This window comes from Dioscorea cayenensis, chromosome 15 (genome assembly GCF_009730915.1).
Source record: "Dioscorea cayenensis subsp. rotundata cultivar TDr96_F1 chromosome 15, TDr96_F1_v2_PseudoChromosome.rev07_lg8_w22 25.fasta, whole genome shotgun sequence".
Taxonomy (NCBI): Eukaryota; Viridiplantae; Streptophyta; class Magnoliopsida; order Dioscoreales; family Dioscoreaceae; genus Dioscorea; species Dioscorea cayenensis.
In genome coordinates, this window is record NC_052485.1 from 3790895 (window position 1) to 3809501 (window position 18607).

The 18607-nt window shown below is 34.6% G+C and overlaps 3 protein-coding genes across 3 annotated transcripts; all 3 read left to right on the plus strand.

Annotated features, from left to right (window-relative positions):
- Positions 1 to 1135: 1135 nt before the first annotated feature.
- LOC120277915 (beta-hexosaminidase 2-like) lies at positions 1136 to 5318 on the plus strand. Its single transcript, XM_039284781.1, is given in 3 exon segments — positions 1136 to 3924; positions 3926 to 4208; positions 4355 to 5318. Coding segments are annotated over 3 exon segments (1713 nt in total). The 5' UTR covers positions 1136 to 3438; the 3' UTR covers positions 5299 to 5318.
- A 2275-nt stretch (positions 5319 to 7593) lies between these two features.
- LOC120278214 (beta-hexosaminidase 2-like) lies at positions 7594 to 10203 on the plus strand. Its single transcript, XM_039285159.1, has 2 exons — positions 7594 to 8811; positions 9852 to 10203. Exons 1-2 carry the CDS (start codon positions 8007 to 8009, stop codon positions 10187 to 10189), a joined length of 1143 nt encoding a protein of 380 aa, XP_039141093.1. The 5' UTR covers positions 7594 to 8006; the 3' UTR covers positions 10190 to 10203.
- Positions 10204 to 14838: 4635 nt separating this feature from the next.
- Positions 14839 to 18597, plus strand: LOC120278213 (beta-hexosaminidase 2-like). The gene is made up of 2 exons (XM_039285158.1): positions 14839 to 15967; positions 17603 to 18597. Exons 1-2 carry the CDS (start codon positions 15163 to 15165, stop codon positions 18532 to 18534), a joined length of 1737 nt encoding a protein of 578 aa, XP_039141092.1. The 5' UTR covers positions 14839 to 15162; the 3' UTR covers positions 18535 to 18597.
- The last annotated feature ends 10 nt before the right edge of the window (positions 18598 to 18607 follow it).

Below are 18607 nucleotides of genomic sequence, written 5' to 3' on the forward strand. Positions count from 1 at the left end.
GCATTAGTAACTATAACATGTTTTTAGTATAGTTTCCCAATTAAGAACTTCACATTACTTAATGATGAGCTAAGACGTTATTGTTTTTCGAGTTGACCCATCAAACAACCATGGCAAAAACCTCTCAAATCCAATCCATCTCCCAAAAACACCGTAAATTACTCCGATCGACCTCAACCTTCCAGATTACCATGGATAATAATGTTGAACACACTGAGTGTTTCGATGCACATCCATAATAAAAATCATGAATGTAAAATGAAGATATTTTCATTTTGTACTCCTCTTATGTTGCTATTTTTGAATGGACAATAAAAACTTGAACTTTTTGCTCTATATTTAATGCATAGATAAATGCTTCCAAATCAAAATGTGATTTTCTATTAATGAAACACTTCAATGAACAACAATTATCATCAAATAAAATATTAATTACATTTAGAGATTTTCCACAAACAATGAATATATATATAAAGAACAAATAAATTGAAATAAAAAGAGAAAAAATAAAGATAGATAACTCCAGAAGCGTCAAGACGGGCCAGCCGACACTAGTATATATAAATTTTGAATATAATTTTCAAAGTATCATCAGATTTTCATTTATAAAGAATATAAATTTAAACAGGTCAATTCTAACCATTGGATGTAACTTGATTGAATCATAACTATTACATATGAATAAATTTCAACTTAATGAATGATTTGGTTTCTCCCTAAACAAACACAGATAGTCCCAATATCAGCACTTAAATATTAAATTTAATTGATAAAGTTAAAGTATTTTAAATTTATTAGATATATATCTACATACTTTATGTATTTATTGTTCTTATTTTTGTTTTGACAGTCATGTGACAAATAAGTGGCATGTTGTTTAAATTTCACATTGACACATTATGCCATATTATCAACCAAGCGTATTAAAAAAATATTTTTTAATTAATAACATGGCAACAATAAGCCAATGGCAAAATTTTTATCTTTTCAAAATGATAGTTTCACATCAAATTCAATATTAACTAGGCAAAATTTTTTTTTAAAAAAAATTAATGATTATACATCATCTATCTGCTGCATCAATGTTGAATACGAAAATAAACATAAATATAAAAACACAACTTATATAAATGTAAATTAACAAAACAGAATATGTTAAACTTTAATAGATAAAGAACACAATACCAACAACTTATTTGTTTATTGGCATCAAATTTTTTGAGTGATATTCATGTCCTTATTAAAAAAAAGTATAAACCTAAATTCCCGTAAAGTAAAAGCACAAATATATTGAAATATTAACTCTAAACTGAATCATAATTTACCCACTTTCTTAAAAAAATAAAATTATAAAAAACACAACAAATTGAGTACTAACAAGATTAGAAAAGGTTGGGTTGGATCTTATATATGGAAAAGCATCCACTGAATAGAACAAGAAAACCAAATTTAATATAATTTAGACTTTAACTAAACAAACTTGCAATTAATCAGATCCCCACAAAGTTTGTAACTTCTTCTGTTTTTCATTATATGAATGTTTTTAAGAATCTTTTGAAAACTTTAATATCCCCAAACATTTGATTGTCACGCAGACGCAAAATTAAAGATTGTTCACTAACTCATGGGTTATGTTTCCATTAAATTAAGGGATCAACCTTGTTGTTTGATTATTCTCTATCATTTAACGGAAACATTGAATTAAGTTTAGCAATTTTCATGCATAAGAGACTTAAATATAAAAGTTATGGAAAATGTTGAAGAAATAAGACGAAACTATAAGCATAAAATAATTTTAATGTAACAAAAAATGAATCTTTAGGTAGATTTATTAACTTCAAATAACAACAAACTATCTAAAAATTTTAATTTGTTAAACTATAATAAATAAAATACTAAATAAACTAATCTTGAATTAAAAACATGACATTTAATTATTAACAACAAATTTTCATCACACTAGATTTAAAATTTTCTTTCTATTTATCCCAACCACACCAAATAAAAAACCATCTTAAATCCATTAATTCTATAGATGTCAATAGTAGGGATTATTAGTGTAATTTTATATTTATTGATATTGTTTTAAATATAATATATATCCTCAAATAATGTTTTAATCCAACTATGTCCATTAAATCCTAATATAGATAAGTTAAACTATTTATATATAGCATTGAGAGGTCCCTACTCTCATCTTGTGATTTACACATCTCTTTAGTTCTCACAGATATCAAAAGATTAATATAAAGACATATATACTTTACTCGTGCCAGGTATGAGATTTTCAAATAAGTTCACATTATTCATCTCTAACATCATGCTATAATATGTGTCTATTTTTATGATGTTTAGAATTATAGTTTATCAATTTCATCATAACATTGATTATATATATATATATATATATTTCTGAGAAAATTAAAATTGCATATTTATATAAGTATACATTGTTTTGTCTTATTATTTAATACTAAAAAACATAACCTATTATTTAAGCGGACCGGTGCTACTACATAGATGGCAAGGAAGGCAATTAAAAGACGTGGCCATAAAATTGTCCTCCTTTTAAAAAAAATATAAATACAAGGTTAAAAAATAACAAATAATTTAGATAGTTCCAAATGGTTGCATTATCTATAAAAAAAAATCTACTTAAAAATAAATGTCCGGGAGTCTTAGGAGGTCAATCAAATCACACGGATTATAAAAATGTAAACCTATTTTTAAAAAATAACAAATAATTTAGAGAGCTCCAAATGGTAATATTATCTATAAAAATCTAGAAAAAAAATAGGTGACTAGGAAGTCAACTAAAACATATTGGTTACATCAATTTTCCTCTTTTAAACATATAGGCATACTATTAGAAAACTAACAAATAATTCAGAGAATTCCAAGTGGTCATATTATCTATAAAATAAAGCAGGGGACAATGAAGTCAGTTTAAGAAATTAATTATATAAATTTCCCCTCTTTTACAATATAAATCTGTTTTTAAAAAATAACAAATAATTTATAGAATTCTTATCATCCATAAAGTCAAGCAAATAACATTATCTTCATTTATTTTTTAATCCCTAAATTAAATAATTCACTAAAATATCTCAATTAAATCATTGATTCTCTATCATTAGCAAACAACCAAAACTAGACAATGCACCACCAAACCTACTCACTATTAATACTCTCTCATTAGCATTTCATCAAACACTTGCATTCAATCCTCTAAAAGCATTTCATCAAACACTTGGCTTTCACTTTTGAGAACCATTCATTCAATTTGAATTTGATTCTCAAAAGCATTTTATCTAACAATTTTCTTTCAAATCATATCATAAAAAAACTAACCATATTTTGAAATCTTATAACAATAATATAAAGCACATACCTTGTTTTTTTGGCTGCAATTTTCTCAGAGGCATTTCATCAAACACCATGGCAGCGATGCTGAAGCTCTTCATCGTCATCGTCCTGCAGCTCACCATCTCCTGCAACTCCGAGCAACTCCCCATCAACGTGTGGCCAATCCCAACCTCCGTCTCATGGCCATCACCCATGGCCGCTACCATCTCCCCGGCGTTCCGAATCTTCGCCCCTTTCACCAACAAGCACCTCCGCGTCGCTGTGAGGCGACACGCACGCCTCCTCTTCTCGGAGCACTACCACCCCATCGTCCCCCCATCTCTTCCCGTCTCCCCCATCCCTCTCCTCTCCCTCACCCTCCACATCACCGACATCCACGCCCCTCTCCATCACGGCGTTGACGAATCCTACTCCCTCACCATCTCCTCCACCAACGGCGTCGCTAATCTCTCCTCCACCACCGTCTGGGGTGCCATCCGCGGCCTCGAGTCCTTCTCCCAGCTCTCCTGGGGAAGCCCACCGTTGATCGCCACCGATCTCTACATCCACGACCGACCGTTTGTTCCCTCACCGTGGCCTCATGCTCGACACATCAAGGAACTACTACTCCGTGAAGGACATCATGCGCACCATCGCCACCATGGGTGCGAACAAGCTCAACGTTTTCCACTGGCACATCACGGACTCCCACTCCTTCCCGCTGGTGCTCCCGTCGGAGCCCAACCTCGCGGCCGCCGGATCGTACGGCCCCGACATGCAGTACTCGCCGGAGGATGTGAAGAAGATCGTGGACTTCGCGATGAGTTATGGCGTCCGTATCGTGCCTGAGTTCGATACCCCTGGTTAGTTAGCTCTTCTTAATCCTTGTTTAATTATTTTTAATTCTAATTATCAAATTGCATTTACACCCCTGTTAATATAAACTATTTATTATATATTATTTAAATAAAAGCTCTAAGATTAGCAATTTACCATTTGATCCTCACAGGGCACTCTCTCTCCTGGGCCGGAGCGTACCCGGAAATAGTCACGTGCGCGAACAAGTTCTGGCTCCCAAACGGGCTTAACGACTGGGCCCATCGTCTCGCCGCGGAGCCCGGCACGGGCCAGCTCAACCCTCTCCACCCTCGCACGTACGAAGTCCTCCACAACGTCTTCCGCGACTCTGCTTCCCTTTTCCCAGATCCCTTCTTCCACTCCGGCGCCGACGAGCTCACCCCATTTTGCTGGTCCTCCGATCCCTCGATCCAATCCTTCCTCTCCTCCGGCCATAACTTATCCCAACTCCTCCAGCGCTTCATCTCCGACACCCACCCTTTCCTCATCTCCCTCAACCGCACCGTCGTCTATTGGGAGGACATCCTTCTGGATCCCACCATCCAAGTCCCATCTTCCCTTATCCCTCCATCCACCACCATCCTCCAGACCTGGAACAACGGGATCAACAACACCAAGCAGCTCGTCGGCGCTGGATACCGCGTCATCGTCTCGTCCTCGGATTTCTACTACTTGGATTGCGGGCATGGGGATTTTGTAGGGAATGACAGCGCTTATGATGTGGTGAGTGATTTGAAGACGAATGGGGAGTCATGGTGTGGTCCGTTCAAGACTTGGGAGAGGATCTATGATTATAATATTGTGGAGGGGTTGAAGGAGAAGGAGAAGGAGTTGGTGATCGGAGGAGAGGTGGTGCTGTTTTCGGAGCAGGCGGATGGGACGGTGCTGGATGGGAGGGTGTGGCCAAGGACAGCAGCGTTGGCGGAGGCGATGTGGAGTGGGAATAGGGATGAGAAGGGGAGGAGGAGGACGGGCATGGTGACGGATCGATTGATGGATTGGAGGTATAGGATGGTGGGAAGAGGTGTGAGGGCGGAGCCAATCCAACCTCTCTGGTGTAGAAGGAACCACGGGATGTGCAATGTGAATGCTTAATAATCTGTGATTTTTATATATCTGGGTTGTGTTTTTTAATTTTTGTTATCGTGTGACTTTTAATTAAAGTATTTTCAATGAGTTTTTTAAATATTTTTTAAATATTTATATGTCAAAAAGAATTATATCTCTTTGAAAATTTCAATACATCCTAAATAAACTCTTTGAAGTTTGAATTTGCCTCTATCAATTTTTCTGACAGTTTATTTTTTAGTTAATATAGTTTACTCTATCAGTTTATTTTATCTTATAATATGTACTTCACGTTTAAAATTTTCCGTTTACCATTACGTGTTTTTGTTTACTCACATGAATTTTACTTAACATATAGTAAATTAGTGTTTAAAATTATGGGTTCTGTTTAAAAACTGAGAGCTAATGTTATTAACATCAATCATTTTTATGTCAGAAAAATCTAAAAAATAACTTATCGAGAAAAAGGAACTCTCTAACAATACTGAAAAATCATGAATTGTGAATACTTTACCATCAGAGGAAACTATTTGTTCATTACTTATATATTACTTTTCAAATTAGTTTTAGTTGTTTATTAATATTGAAATTTTTAGTGTAAGTGTTTATTTAATTAAAGGATTGGGAGAGGGCAAAGAACCAACATTGTTTGACATGGTCTCTTGTGAGTGTGAGACAAAAACAAGATGATCAATTCTAGTTCTATTATCAACTATGGGTTTGAATTTCCCAGAGAGGTGGGTAATTCTAAGAGTGATCATTTATGCTACTATGCAATTTGTTTTTAAAATAAAAATATTAAATAAATTCATTTTGAATTAAATACATAATATTTGATTATTAACAAAAACACCACTGTCAATTTAAGATTTTGCTTTAATTTATGAGATAACCAAAGACAAAACAACTTAAATCCAATATTTAAGAACATACCACTAATTATATATGCTTATTTGAATAATCAGCCAATTATTTGGTTATTCTTATATATGAATCATATAATTATAAAAAAATTTAATTAAATACTCTAATTTTATATTCATGTCTAATTGGGTCACCCAGATTAACTATATTAATTATATGGTGACATAACATATCATGTCATGCCCCTTACCATATCAACATGTCTCATGAGCAAAAAATTAAATTAGATAAAAGACATTGCTGTAATCTAACTAAAAAATTAAAAAATTTAAAATTTTAATTACAAATCTAATTGAATGTGAATTCAAATTAAAGTAACTAATTACAATTTTTTTATAATTCGGTGGTTTAAATAGGAGTGAATAAATAGTTAAATAACTATTCAGGTTTCAAATTCTGGGGGTGGGGGGGGGAAGATTTGCGCAAGGTGCGAGAAGAATATTATATATATCCACTTTTAAAAAATAACAAATAAATCAAAGAGCACCAATGGTCACATTATCTCTAAAAAAAAAATTACAAAAGGAATAGGTGACTAGAAGTCTGGCAAGTCAACTAAAATTAAAAATGTAAATCTATTTTATAAAATAACAAATACTCAACCATTGGATAACCCAATGGTATGATACAAGAATGTAAAAGAGAACAAATGTTCAAATCGAAAGACAGTACTGTTATTGTATGGTTCATATATTGTACACTTGAGTCTGATACTATTTATATATTGTTCACAGGCTTGGTGTGGGTTCTGTATAAAAAAATAGTGATTTCATCTCTCCAAAATGCATCACAATAAGATTTTTCTAAGATGTTTGTAAGTCACTATACTGGTGTATCTATATACCTATATATTCTTTTAACAATCCCTTAATAGAGAGCGCTTATCATCTATTAGTAAAAAAATAAATAACAAATAAACCAAAGAATTCGAAATGGTAGTACTATCTTTGTCAAAAAATGGTAATATTATTTATAAAAAAATCTAGTAAAATTACATGACTAGGATCACCTACAAAATTTCTCTTTTAAAAACACAAGCCTGTTTTATAAAAATAACAATTAATTCAGAAAATTCCCAAGTGGTCATATTATCTATAAAACAAATGACTAGGAAATCAATGGAGAATCTACAAAAATTATTACACATGATAATTCAATAATCCCAAAGTTAAGCAGTGACATGATTTCCATTTGCTTTTATCCCAACAACAAATTAATCACCAAAACTATTATGCATGATTTTCACATGATTTTCAAATTGTCCACAAGAATCTACTAAAAAAAAAAATTCATGCATAACAAAATCCAATGTCCTAAAGTAATACAAGTAACGTTGTTATTATTATTATTATTATTTTTTGAATAATAAATGACAAGCGCACTATTTTATGAATATAACAGTACTTGTTATATAACAAGTAACGTTATTTTCATTACTTGTTATCCCTAAACAAAAAATAAAAATAATCACCAAAATCTCTCCATTAAATCATTACTTCTCTCTCACTAGCATCCACCCAAATCCAACCAATGGACCACAAACCCCACTCACTATTAAATAATACTCTCCCACAACCATTTTATCAAGCACTAAACTCCACTTGCATTTAATCCTCAAAAGCATTTCATCAAACAATTGGCTTTCAATTCTCAAAGCCATTCAATCAAACACAATTTGCTTTCAAATCATTTATGGCTGCAATTCTCAGAAGCATTTCATCAAACACCAAAACAAAAAATTGGCTTTTAATCAAAAACCATATTTTGAAATCTTAGAACCATAATATAAAAAAGAATACATACCATGCTTTATGGCTGCAATTCTCAGAAGCATTTCATCAAACACCATGGCGGCGATGCTGAAGCTCTTCATCCTCCTCGTTCTCCAGCTGACAATCTCCTGCAACACCGAGCCATTCCCCATCAACGTTTGGCCAATCCCAACCTCCATCTCCTGGCCATCACCCAAGGCCGCCACCATCTCCCCGGCGTTCCAAATCTCCGCCCCTTACGCCCACAAGCACCTCCGCACCGCTGTGAAGCGCCACGCAAGCCTCCTCTTTTCCGAGGGCTACAAACCCATCGTTCCCCCATCTCTTCCCATCTCCTCCACCCCTCTCCTCTCCCTCACACTCCACATCACCGACATCCTCGCCCTTCTCCATCACGGCGTCGACGAATCCTACTCCCTCACCATCTCCTCCTCCAATGGCGTCGCCAATCTCTCCTCCACCACCGTCTGGGGTGCCATCCACGGCCTCGAGTCCTTCTCCCAGCTCTCCTGGGGCAGCCCACCGTTGATCGCCACCGATCTCTACATCAACGACCGACCTTTGTTCCCTCACCGTGGCCTCATGCTCGACACCTCGAGGAACTTCTACCCCGTGGAGGACATCATGCGCACCATCGCCACCATGGGTGCGAACAAGCTCAATGTTTTCCACTGGCACATCACGGATTCCCACTCCTTCCCGCTGGTGCTCCCGTCGGAACCCAACCTCGCCGCCGCCGGATCGTACGGCGCCGACATGCAGTACTCGCCGGAGGATGTGAAGAAGATCGTAGACTACGCGATGAGTTATGGCGTCCGTGTCGTGCCTGAGTTCGATACCCCTGGTTAGTTAGCTCTTCTTAATCCTTGTTTAAAATTTTTAATTATTATTATCAATTTGCATTTACACCCTTGCTAATATAACTATTTTTAAATTATTATTGCCCTTTTGCATTTACACCCCTGATAATATAACCATTTACGAAGGTATTAAGGTTTCATGCTAGGCGTTCTAATAAAGGTTTTATGAGGCTATATAATTAGAACAAAGGTTTTTTCCCTGACCAAAAAGGTATTATGTCCTGAAAATTTTGTCAATAAAACCTAACGTTGTATATAAGTTTCAAAATTGACTCCGAATATATCATTAAAATTTATTATTAAATTTTAAATAATAAAAAAAATCTATTCATATATACCTCTATAAATTTTTAATGACTATTAAATTAATATTTTTTATACATTTCAATAAAATGAAGCTGATTTTTTAATTATATTTAAATCATAAAAATTTCGGATGTTTATTGAATTATTATTATTATTTTGTGTGACCGAAAATCTCTTATTAAGAAAGTTAATTTTTAAAAATTCATAAATATTTTAGTAGGTTTTCTAAAATCACTTCTAATTTCTCCCTCTACATTTTTTTTTTCTCAAATTTAATTATCTATTTTATTATCCCTTTTCTAATTATTTCTCTCTCGTCTCTCTCTCCAAATTTATATATACACACAATATTCACACACTCATAACCCAACACAAAAAATTCTCAACCATATTCTCCACATAAAAAAATGGTACCATTAACGGCTAATTCAACTAAATAATCTTTGATCATGTGCTTTGCATGTCAAACCACTACTAACTCAGATGTCTATCCAACATAAACAAGCAAAAAATTTTCAAAGAAGAATAATTAATAGGATAATATTTATCTATATAGACTGATTGGGCTAATTCATCAATATAATTTATTACTCAATTAAATTAATCTAATCTTGATTTATTTGGTGTCTAGGTTCATTAAATAATAGATTTATTATTGTTTCTTTAAAAATCATAAATAAATGCTCTGGAATACCAATTTACCGTTTGATCCTCACAGGGCACTCTCTCTCCTGGGCGGGAGCATACCCGGAAATAGTCACGTGCGCGAATCAGTTCTGGCTCCCAAACGGGCCCTTCGACAGAGCCCACCGTCTCGGCTCGGGGCCCGGCACGGGCCAGCTCAACCCTCTCCACCCTCGTACGTACGAAGTCCTCCACAACGTCTTCAGCGAAAATGGGGGTTTTGTGGGGAATTATAGTGCTTACGATGCGATCTCAGAGCATACATCATGGTGTGGGCCGTTTAAGACTTGGGAGAGGATCTATGATTATGATATTGTGGAGGGGTTGAGGGAGAGAAAAGAAAAAAAAGGAGGTACTGAAAAAAGACAATAAGGGTTGAAGAAAAGTGAGATGGAAGAAGAAAAAAAGAAGAGAAAGAAGGGGAGAAGACAAGGAGATCGAAGAAGGTTGATGAAGAGGTATTACGTTTTTTTAATATATATACATGAAAAGCACAGCAGTAATGAATGTTATTTTTGTATGATGAGCATGATGCATCCATGCTTTCACATGCACCGGACCCCACTTTTAAGTTTTATATGCATTCCTTTTCAAGTCCATGCACGTGAAGGGTGCCACTTCCATTGATAGCATGCTGCCTTATTTGTTTTTATTATTATTATTTATTTGGGCATGCAATGAAGACACATTCCTGGTGTCTCTTTCTTTCTCACGTTCATGATTTCTCTCTCAAAAAAAAAATATATATATATATACATATATATGATTTTTTTTTTCATATATTTAATGGAAAAATACATGCACGTGCATGCATTAGAGGAATTTCTTTTCTCTCTTCTTCGTGTTCTCTCTCTCTCTTTTCCTTTCTCCCACTGTGCTCATGCCCAAAACCATTTTTTCAATCGGTGATAATGGTTGTTCGGCCTCATGGAGTCCAAAGGCTCTTCTAAAAGTTTGAAGATTAGCATGCCAAAATTGAAGGCCGAGGGATTCATTTACATGCGAGAACAACCGAAATCTTAATTGGCAAAAGAAAGGAGGAAAACTAGCTGGAAGATAAGGCCTCGGTTAGGAAAATGGAGAAAGAAGTTGGCGTTAAGATCCTTCCGAAGTAAACGTTTTGCAAAAGATATAAAATTAAAGAAAGAGGAGAGTCCCAATCCATGAAAAGAAACATGAAAGCTTGCATGTCTGTGTAGAGGCAGAGATATAGGTTTCCTTGGACGCAGCTGTAAAGATGGTTGAGATGAATCCGATAAAACCAGGGAAGCCGCACTACATCGTTCCATGTCGCCTTTACTGACACTAAGCGGCTCATTGGTGATGCACTATGAAGCCTTGGCTTTTCTTGGGGTAACGAGAAATTTTTCATGAAATTTCTCTCATTCCACCTTGAAGTCTTGGCTTTCTTGAGGTAACGAGAATTTCTATGAAATTTCTCTCATTTCACCTTGAAGCTTTGGCTTTTCTTGGGGTAACGAGAATTTCTATGAAATTTCTCTCATTCCACCTTGAAGCTTTGGCTTTTCTTGGGGTAACAAGAATTTCTATGAAATTTCTCTTATTCCACTTTGAAGCTTCGGCTTTTCTTGGGGTAACGAGAAATTTTTCATGATTTCTCTCATTTCACCTTGAAGCCTTGGTTTTCTTGGGGTAACAATTAATTTTTCATAATTTTCTCTAATTCCATCTTGAAATCTTGACACTTTTGGGGTAAAGAGAAATTTTTCATAAAAAAATCAAACCCTTTCTTCAAGCTCACTTTGAGGTCTTTTGACACTCATTGGAGTAAAAAAGTGAAATGAAAAGAAGAATAAAAAAATTCCTTGAAGTGATAAAAAAAATGAAAAGTTTACAAAAAATATCTCTCATCAACACTTATAAAAAAAGAGAAAAGTTGACAAAGATTTCTTGAAACTCACTTGGAGGTCTTTTGACACCCGTTGGAGTGAAAAGAGGTGCAATGAAAAGTACAAAAAAAAAAAAGAAAAAAAAAGAAAAATATTTTCTTGAAATGAAAGGAAGAGTAAAAAAATGAAAATTTCACAGAGAAAAATGATGATGGATGAAAAAAATGAATGAAAAATTTTTCATAAAAAAAGAAGAAAAATGTTTCTCATCAACACTCATTGAAAAAGTTGAGTTGGCAAAGATTTCCCTAAGCCCATTATGATGTCTCTTTCAAAAAAAAAAAAAAAGAGTTTGAGGTCCATTTTAAAATCAAGTCAAAATTATCAAGTTAATGACCTAACCATGCTAAAGGTCACAACTTAAAAAAAAGAATTCAAATAGTCAAGGCTCAAAAACATTGAAGAGCTAAGACCTAAATCGATCGTGTAAAGCGACAAATCTGAACTCCGAAGTTTTAAAGGCACCAGAAGTCAAAGACGGAGAAGTTTCACAAGTCGAGGAGTGAAGATTTTACAAGTCGAAAGAGCCAAAGTCTTCGCGATAAAAAGAAGCAAAAGTGACCAAGTAGGCAACTCGTAAATGTAGAGTGACCGCAGCTTGGACTAAGCTATGTTTCAAGACACAAACCCACATAAAAAAAAAAGAAAATCGAGGAGAGCTACATCCATAAAGCTAAAAGGATCTTCTGACATACTTTCAGTATAGGAGATAAGAGCGCCAGCTAAAAAAATAAATTTTGAAGAGCATGATAGAAATAGCTCTTTCTAAAAAAAATCTCTTGTTAAGCTCTCTTAAGAGAATAGCTCTCTTTTTTTGTATTCTTGTCTATGATCATGTATTCGCATGCATCTTTGAAATTAAATTAATAAAAAACATTATCATGTTTATTCAGTTACTTCTCATTCACACTTGTTTCTTAATCGGAGGTTCCTATGACATTGTCTGGGGTAATTAATATTAGGGGATTGCCCCTAATAGGAGTCATGAACCCGCAATCATCTGAAATATAAAAAAAAAAAAAATTAAATTTTGATTTGTGATCTATGCTTTTTCAACCGGTCATACCCTAATTAAAGGCCGGGTGGAAAGAAAAGAGCCCACAATGGTTTTTTATTAATGTTATTTTATTTATACGTATTTATTTAATTAAGTAATTAGGAGAGGCCACTAATGAATCTATCTTGGTTCTATTGTATAGGGGTGGGTAATCCCAGGAATGGTCACTAATGATGTTACTATGCAATTTTTTTTTTATATAAATAAGAATGTTAAATAAATTCATTTTGAATTAAAAACTTTATATTTGATTCTTAACAACAACATTGCAATAAATTTAAATTTTGGCTCAATTTATCCCACACAAAAGAACTAACAAACTTAAATCCACTACTTTAAGAATTAACCGTTAATTCTATAGATGTGAATATGTATGTGGCTTTTTTTTTTTAATCCTGAACAACATTTATTATTATTATTATTATTATTATTATTAATACATATTATTAAAGTAGATATATAATATAGTACAATAGCATTTCAAGGAACAATTTAAATTTTTTTAATAACATTAAAATTTTTATTTATATTACTTATAATGTTAATAATTGAAACATTAATTACACATAATTATTTATGTAATAAATGTTTATAAAACTTTTGAAATCCAAAGTATAAAATAGTTTCTATGATAAGAGTTATTTAATTATATTATTTTATATATGATATTGTCTTAAAACTCTTCACAAAATTTTAAAAACTCCGATGTAAAATTAGGGAAAATACATAGCTATTATTATTACATTAAATAAATAAATACATATATACACCCACCGTCACAGGTGATAGCCGGGTTTCATATTTTGGAAAAAAAAAAACTTGCACTAGGCCAAAGTAGAATATTTGATCATTTGACTATATATATATATGTATGAGGGCCAGAAATTTAGGGATGTCTTTATATTTAAAAATCTAAGAATGTCTTACAACAATTGTTAGATCATCATTTAATAGTTGTTGTTTTATTATAAATATAACACTAGAGGTGAGATTAACATTATTAACTTTACCTCCCGGACTAGTAATGAAATAGCGATCGTTATATGAGTGATTTAATGATTGTCGTGGGGATATTTTTAGATTTATTTTCTTGTATGTCCCCAGAAAAAATATTGTCTATATATATATATATACAATATATGTCCACTTTTAAAAAATAAAAAAAATAATTCAAAGAGTTCCAAATGGTAACGTTGTCTAAAAAAAAAATATCTACCAAAGAAACATATGACCAGTAAAGTCTAGGACGTCAACTAAAAACACATTGGTTATAAAATCTTCTTCCTTTAAAATTGTAAACTAATTTTTTTTTTTAAAAAAGAAAAATAAACCAGAGAGTTCCAAAGGGTAATATTATCTTTATAAAAAAATGGTAATATTACTATAAAAATCTAGTAAAAATAGGTGACTTGTAAAACACATCGGTCACAAAATTTCTCTTTAAAAAAGACAAACCTATTTTTAAAAATAACAAATAATTCAGACAACTCCAAGTGGTTATATTATCTATAAAATAAAACAGGTGACTACAAACTAGGAAGTCAAGTAAAACAATTAGTTACAAAGTTTACCTCTTTTAAAATATAAACCCGTTTGTAAAGAACAACAAATTATTTAAAGCATTCTTATCACCCATAAGAATCTACTAAAATTACTATACATAAAAATTCAGTAATCACAGAGTTAAGCAGTAACATGATTTTCACCCAACAACAAATTAATCACCAAAATATCTCCGTAAAATCCGGTAAATTTTTCATGTGATACTGATTTTCATTTTGGTCATTGTGTTTCAATTTGTTTCTTTTTTGTAATTAGATATTAATTTATTTTCACCAGTTGATCACTTGCGGTTTTACAGCCAAATTTAAATGAACTGGCGAAAATGCCACTTCACTCTTTTTTTTTTTTAATATATATTTTTTTTCATTCTAGCGGGAAAAAAAATGACTCAACTCACTTGAATGACGTGGTATTTCCGGCCACTTTATCTAAATTTGGCCAAAAAACCACAAGTGATCAACTGGTGAAAACAAATTAATATCTAGTGACCAAAAATAAAGAAATTGAAATACAATGATCAAAATGAAAAATTTACCCCGTAAAATCATTGGTTCTCTCACAATGATCAAAACTTTACCAATGGACCACAAACCCCACTCACTTTTAATACGTTCCCACACTTGCATTAATCCTCAAAAGGATTTCATCAAACAATTGGTCTTCGACTCTCAAATCTATTTAATTAAACACTTCCCCACTTATGATTCTCAAAAGCATTTTATCAAAGACTTTGCTTTCAAATCATTTCATCAAAAAACCATATTTTGAAATCTTAGAACCATAATATAAATAAAAAAGAATACATACCTTGCTTTATGGCTGCAATTCTCAGTGGCATTTCATCAAACACCATGGCAGCGATGCCGAAGCTCTTCATCGTCCTCGTCCTCCAGCTCACAATCTCCTGCAACTCCGAGCAACTCCCCATCAATGTCTGGCCAATCCCAACCTCCATCTCCTGGCCATCACCCAAGGCCGCCACCATCTCCCCGGCGTTCCAAATCTCCGCCCCTTACCACCACATGCACCTCCGCACCGCTGTGAAGCGCCACGAAAGCCTCCTCTTTTCCGAGGGCTACCAACCCATCGTCCCCCCATCTCTTCCCATCTCCCCCACCCCTCTCCTCTCCCTCACACTCCACATCACCGACATCCTCGCCCCTCTCCATCACGGTGTTGACGAATCCTACTCCCTCACCATCTCCTCCTCCAATGGCGTCGCCAATCTCTCCTCCACCACCGTCTGGGGTGCCATCCGCGGCCTCGAGTCCTTCTCCCAGCTCTCCTGGGGCAGCCCACCGTTGATCGCCACCGATCTCTACATCAACGACCGGCCGTTGTTCCCTCACCGTGGCCTCATGCTCGACACCTCGAGGAACTTCTACCCCGTGGAGGACATCATGCGCACCATCGCCACCATGGGTGCGAACAAGCTCAATGTTTTCCACTGGCACATCACGGACTCCCAATCCTTCCCGCTGGTGCTCCCGTCGGAACCCAACCTCGCCGCCGCCGGATCGTACGGCCCCGACATGCAGTACTCGCCGGAGGATGTGAAGAAGATCGTGGACTTCGCAATGAGTTATGGCGTCCGCGTCGTGCCTGAATTTGATACCCCTGGTTAGCTCTTTAATCCTTGTTTAAAATTTTTAATTATATATCATTAAATTTTATTATTAAATTTTAAATAATAAAAAAAATCTATACGTATATACCTCTATAAATTTTTAATGATTATTAAATTATTAGTATTATTTTTTTGTATATTCAATAAAATGAAGATCATTTTTTTCATTATATTTAAATCATAAAAAATTCTGTTGTCTATTGAATAAATATTTTTTTTTTTTAACCTAATACCTCCTATTAAAAAAGTTAAGTTTTAAAAATCCATGAATATTATTTTTCTAAATTATCTCTAATTTCTCCCTCTAAGATTTTCTTAAAATATTATTTTTTTAATTAATTATCAAAATAGGTATTTCCGTAATTATTTACAGAAAAAATGACTATTTAATTGTCTATTTTACTATCCCTTTTCTAATTATTTCTCTCTCATTTTCTCTCCAAATTTATAAACATATATAACAATTTCAATAGATATGTTTTTCTTAGAATAAAAATAAATTTCAAATAAAATATTTTTAATTGATATATCATTTATTGCTGTAACAATTATATTCTATTTTCTCATAATAATTCCAACCAATGTGAAATCAAAAAATAATTTTAAAAAATAATAATAAATACTTTGTTAATCAACACATTAAATTATTAACCATATTATCCACCTGAAAATGATAGTACCATCCAACTAATTTGTCAGTTATTTATATAATTTATAATAAATTTTATAAAATAATCTTTAATAGCACGTGCTTCGCAGGTCAAATAACTACTGACTCGGATGTCTATCCAACTAACCCAAGCAAAGAATTTTCAAAGAAAAGAATTAATCGGATACTTCCAGGTGCAGTTTGTTTCGTGGTAATATAGAAAGATACTCTTAGGTGCCGTTTGTTTCGTGGTAATATAGAAGGATTATCACGTATTACGTGATAATTTGAAAATATTACTACGTTTGGTATTATATCGGTGGTAATGACATATTACCACATAATGAGATTACCATAATTGAGAATGTTATATGGTTGGAAATATTACGGTAATTTAATATAACCATGTTTAGTTGGGAACTCTTATTACCGAGAATAGTTCATTACCGTGTTTGGTTGTCATGGTAATCAATTTATTAAAATATAAAAAGTTATAAGATTACCATGGTAATCCAAGATAGACACTAAATTTAGTGGTAATAGGATTAACATGATAATCTTATAACTTTTTATATTTTAACAAATTGATTACCATGACAACCAAACACGATAATAAACTATTCCCGGTAATAAGAGTTCACAAACAAATATGATTATATTAAATTACTATAATATTCGCAACTATATAACATTCTCATTGATATTACCATGGTAATTTCATTACGTGGTAATATATCATTACCAAGAACCAAACGACCATTTAATATTTACTACATGGTCATTAACAAAGAAAAGTAGAAAACGTTCATCTATATAGACTGATTTAGAAATGGGGCTAATCCATTAATATAATTTATAATTAAATTAATCCTGCCTTGATTTATTTGGTGTTCAGGTTCATTTTAAAAAAATTCATTGTTTCTTTAAAAAATCATAAATAAATGCTCTGGGATAGCAATTTACCATTTGACCCTCACAGGGCACTCTCTCTCCTGGGCGGGAGCATTCCCGGAAATAGTCACGTGCGCGAATCAGTTCTGGCTCCCAAACGGGCCCTTCGACAGAGCCCACCGTCTCGGCTCGGGGCCCGGCACGGGCCAGCTCAACCCTCTCCACCCTCGTACGTACGAAGTCCTCCACAACGTCTTCAGCGACTCCGCCTCCCTTTTCCCGGATCCCTTCTTCCACTCCGGCGCCGACGAGCTCAACCCTTTTTGCTGGTCCTCCGATCCCTCGATCCAATCCTTCCTCTCCTCCGGCCACAACTTATCCCAACTCCTCCAGCGCTTCATCTCCGACACCCACCCTTTCCTCATCTCCCTCAACCGCACCGTCGTCTATTGGGAGGACATCCTTCTGGATTCCACCATCCAAGTCCCATCTTCCCTTATCCCTCCATCAACCACCATCCTCCAGACCTGGAACAACGGGATCAACAACACCAAGCGCCTCGTTGCCGCTGGATACCGCGTCATCGTCTCGTCCGCAGATTTCTACTACTTGGATTGCGGGCATGGGGGTTTTGTGGGGAATTATAGTGCTTACGATGCGATCTCAGAGCATACATCATGGTGTGGGCCGTTTAAGACTTGGGAGAGGATCTATGATTATGATATTGTGGAGGGGTTGAGGGAGAAGGAGAAGGAATTGGTGATCGGAGGAGAGGTGGCGCTGTGGTCGGAGCAGGCGGATGGGACGGTGCTAGACGGGAGGGTGTGGCCAAGGGAAGCAGCGTTGGCGGAGGCGATGTGGAGTGGGAATAGGGATGAGAAGGGGAGGAGGAGGACGTCCATGGCGACGGATCGGTTGATGGATTGGAGGTATAGGATGGTGGGAAGAGGTGTGAGGGCGGAGCCGATCCAACCTCTCTGGTGTAGAAGGAACCAAGGGATGTGTAATATAAACTTTTGAAATTTGTGATTTAATTCTGGAATGTTCTTCGCTTTTTGGCGGGAAAATTATCTGGTTGTGTTTTTGAATTTGT

Coding starts and splice junctions, on each gene's coding strand:
- LOC120278214 (XM_039285159.1), top strand. CDS start 8,007: ATGGCTGCAATTCTCAGAAGCATTTCATCAAACACCATGGCGGCGATG. Junction 8,812..9,851: donor GCCTGAGTTCGATACCCCTG/GTTAGTTAGCTC, acceptor TGATCCTCACAG/GGCACTCTCTCTCCTGGGCG.
- LOC120278213 (XM_039285158.1), top strand. CDS start 15,163: ATGGCTGCAATTCTCAGTGGCATTTCATCAAACACCATGGCAGCGATG. Junction 15,968..17,602: donor GCCTGAATTTGATACCCCTG/GTTAGCTCTTTA, acceptor TGACCCTCACAG/GGCACTCTCTCTCCTGGGCG.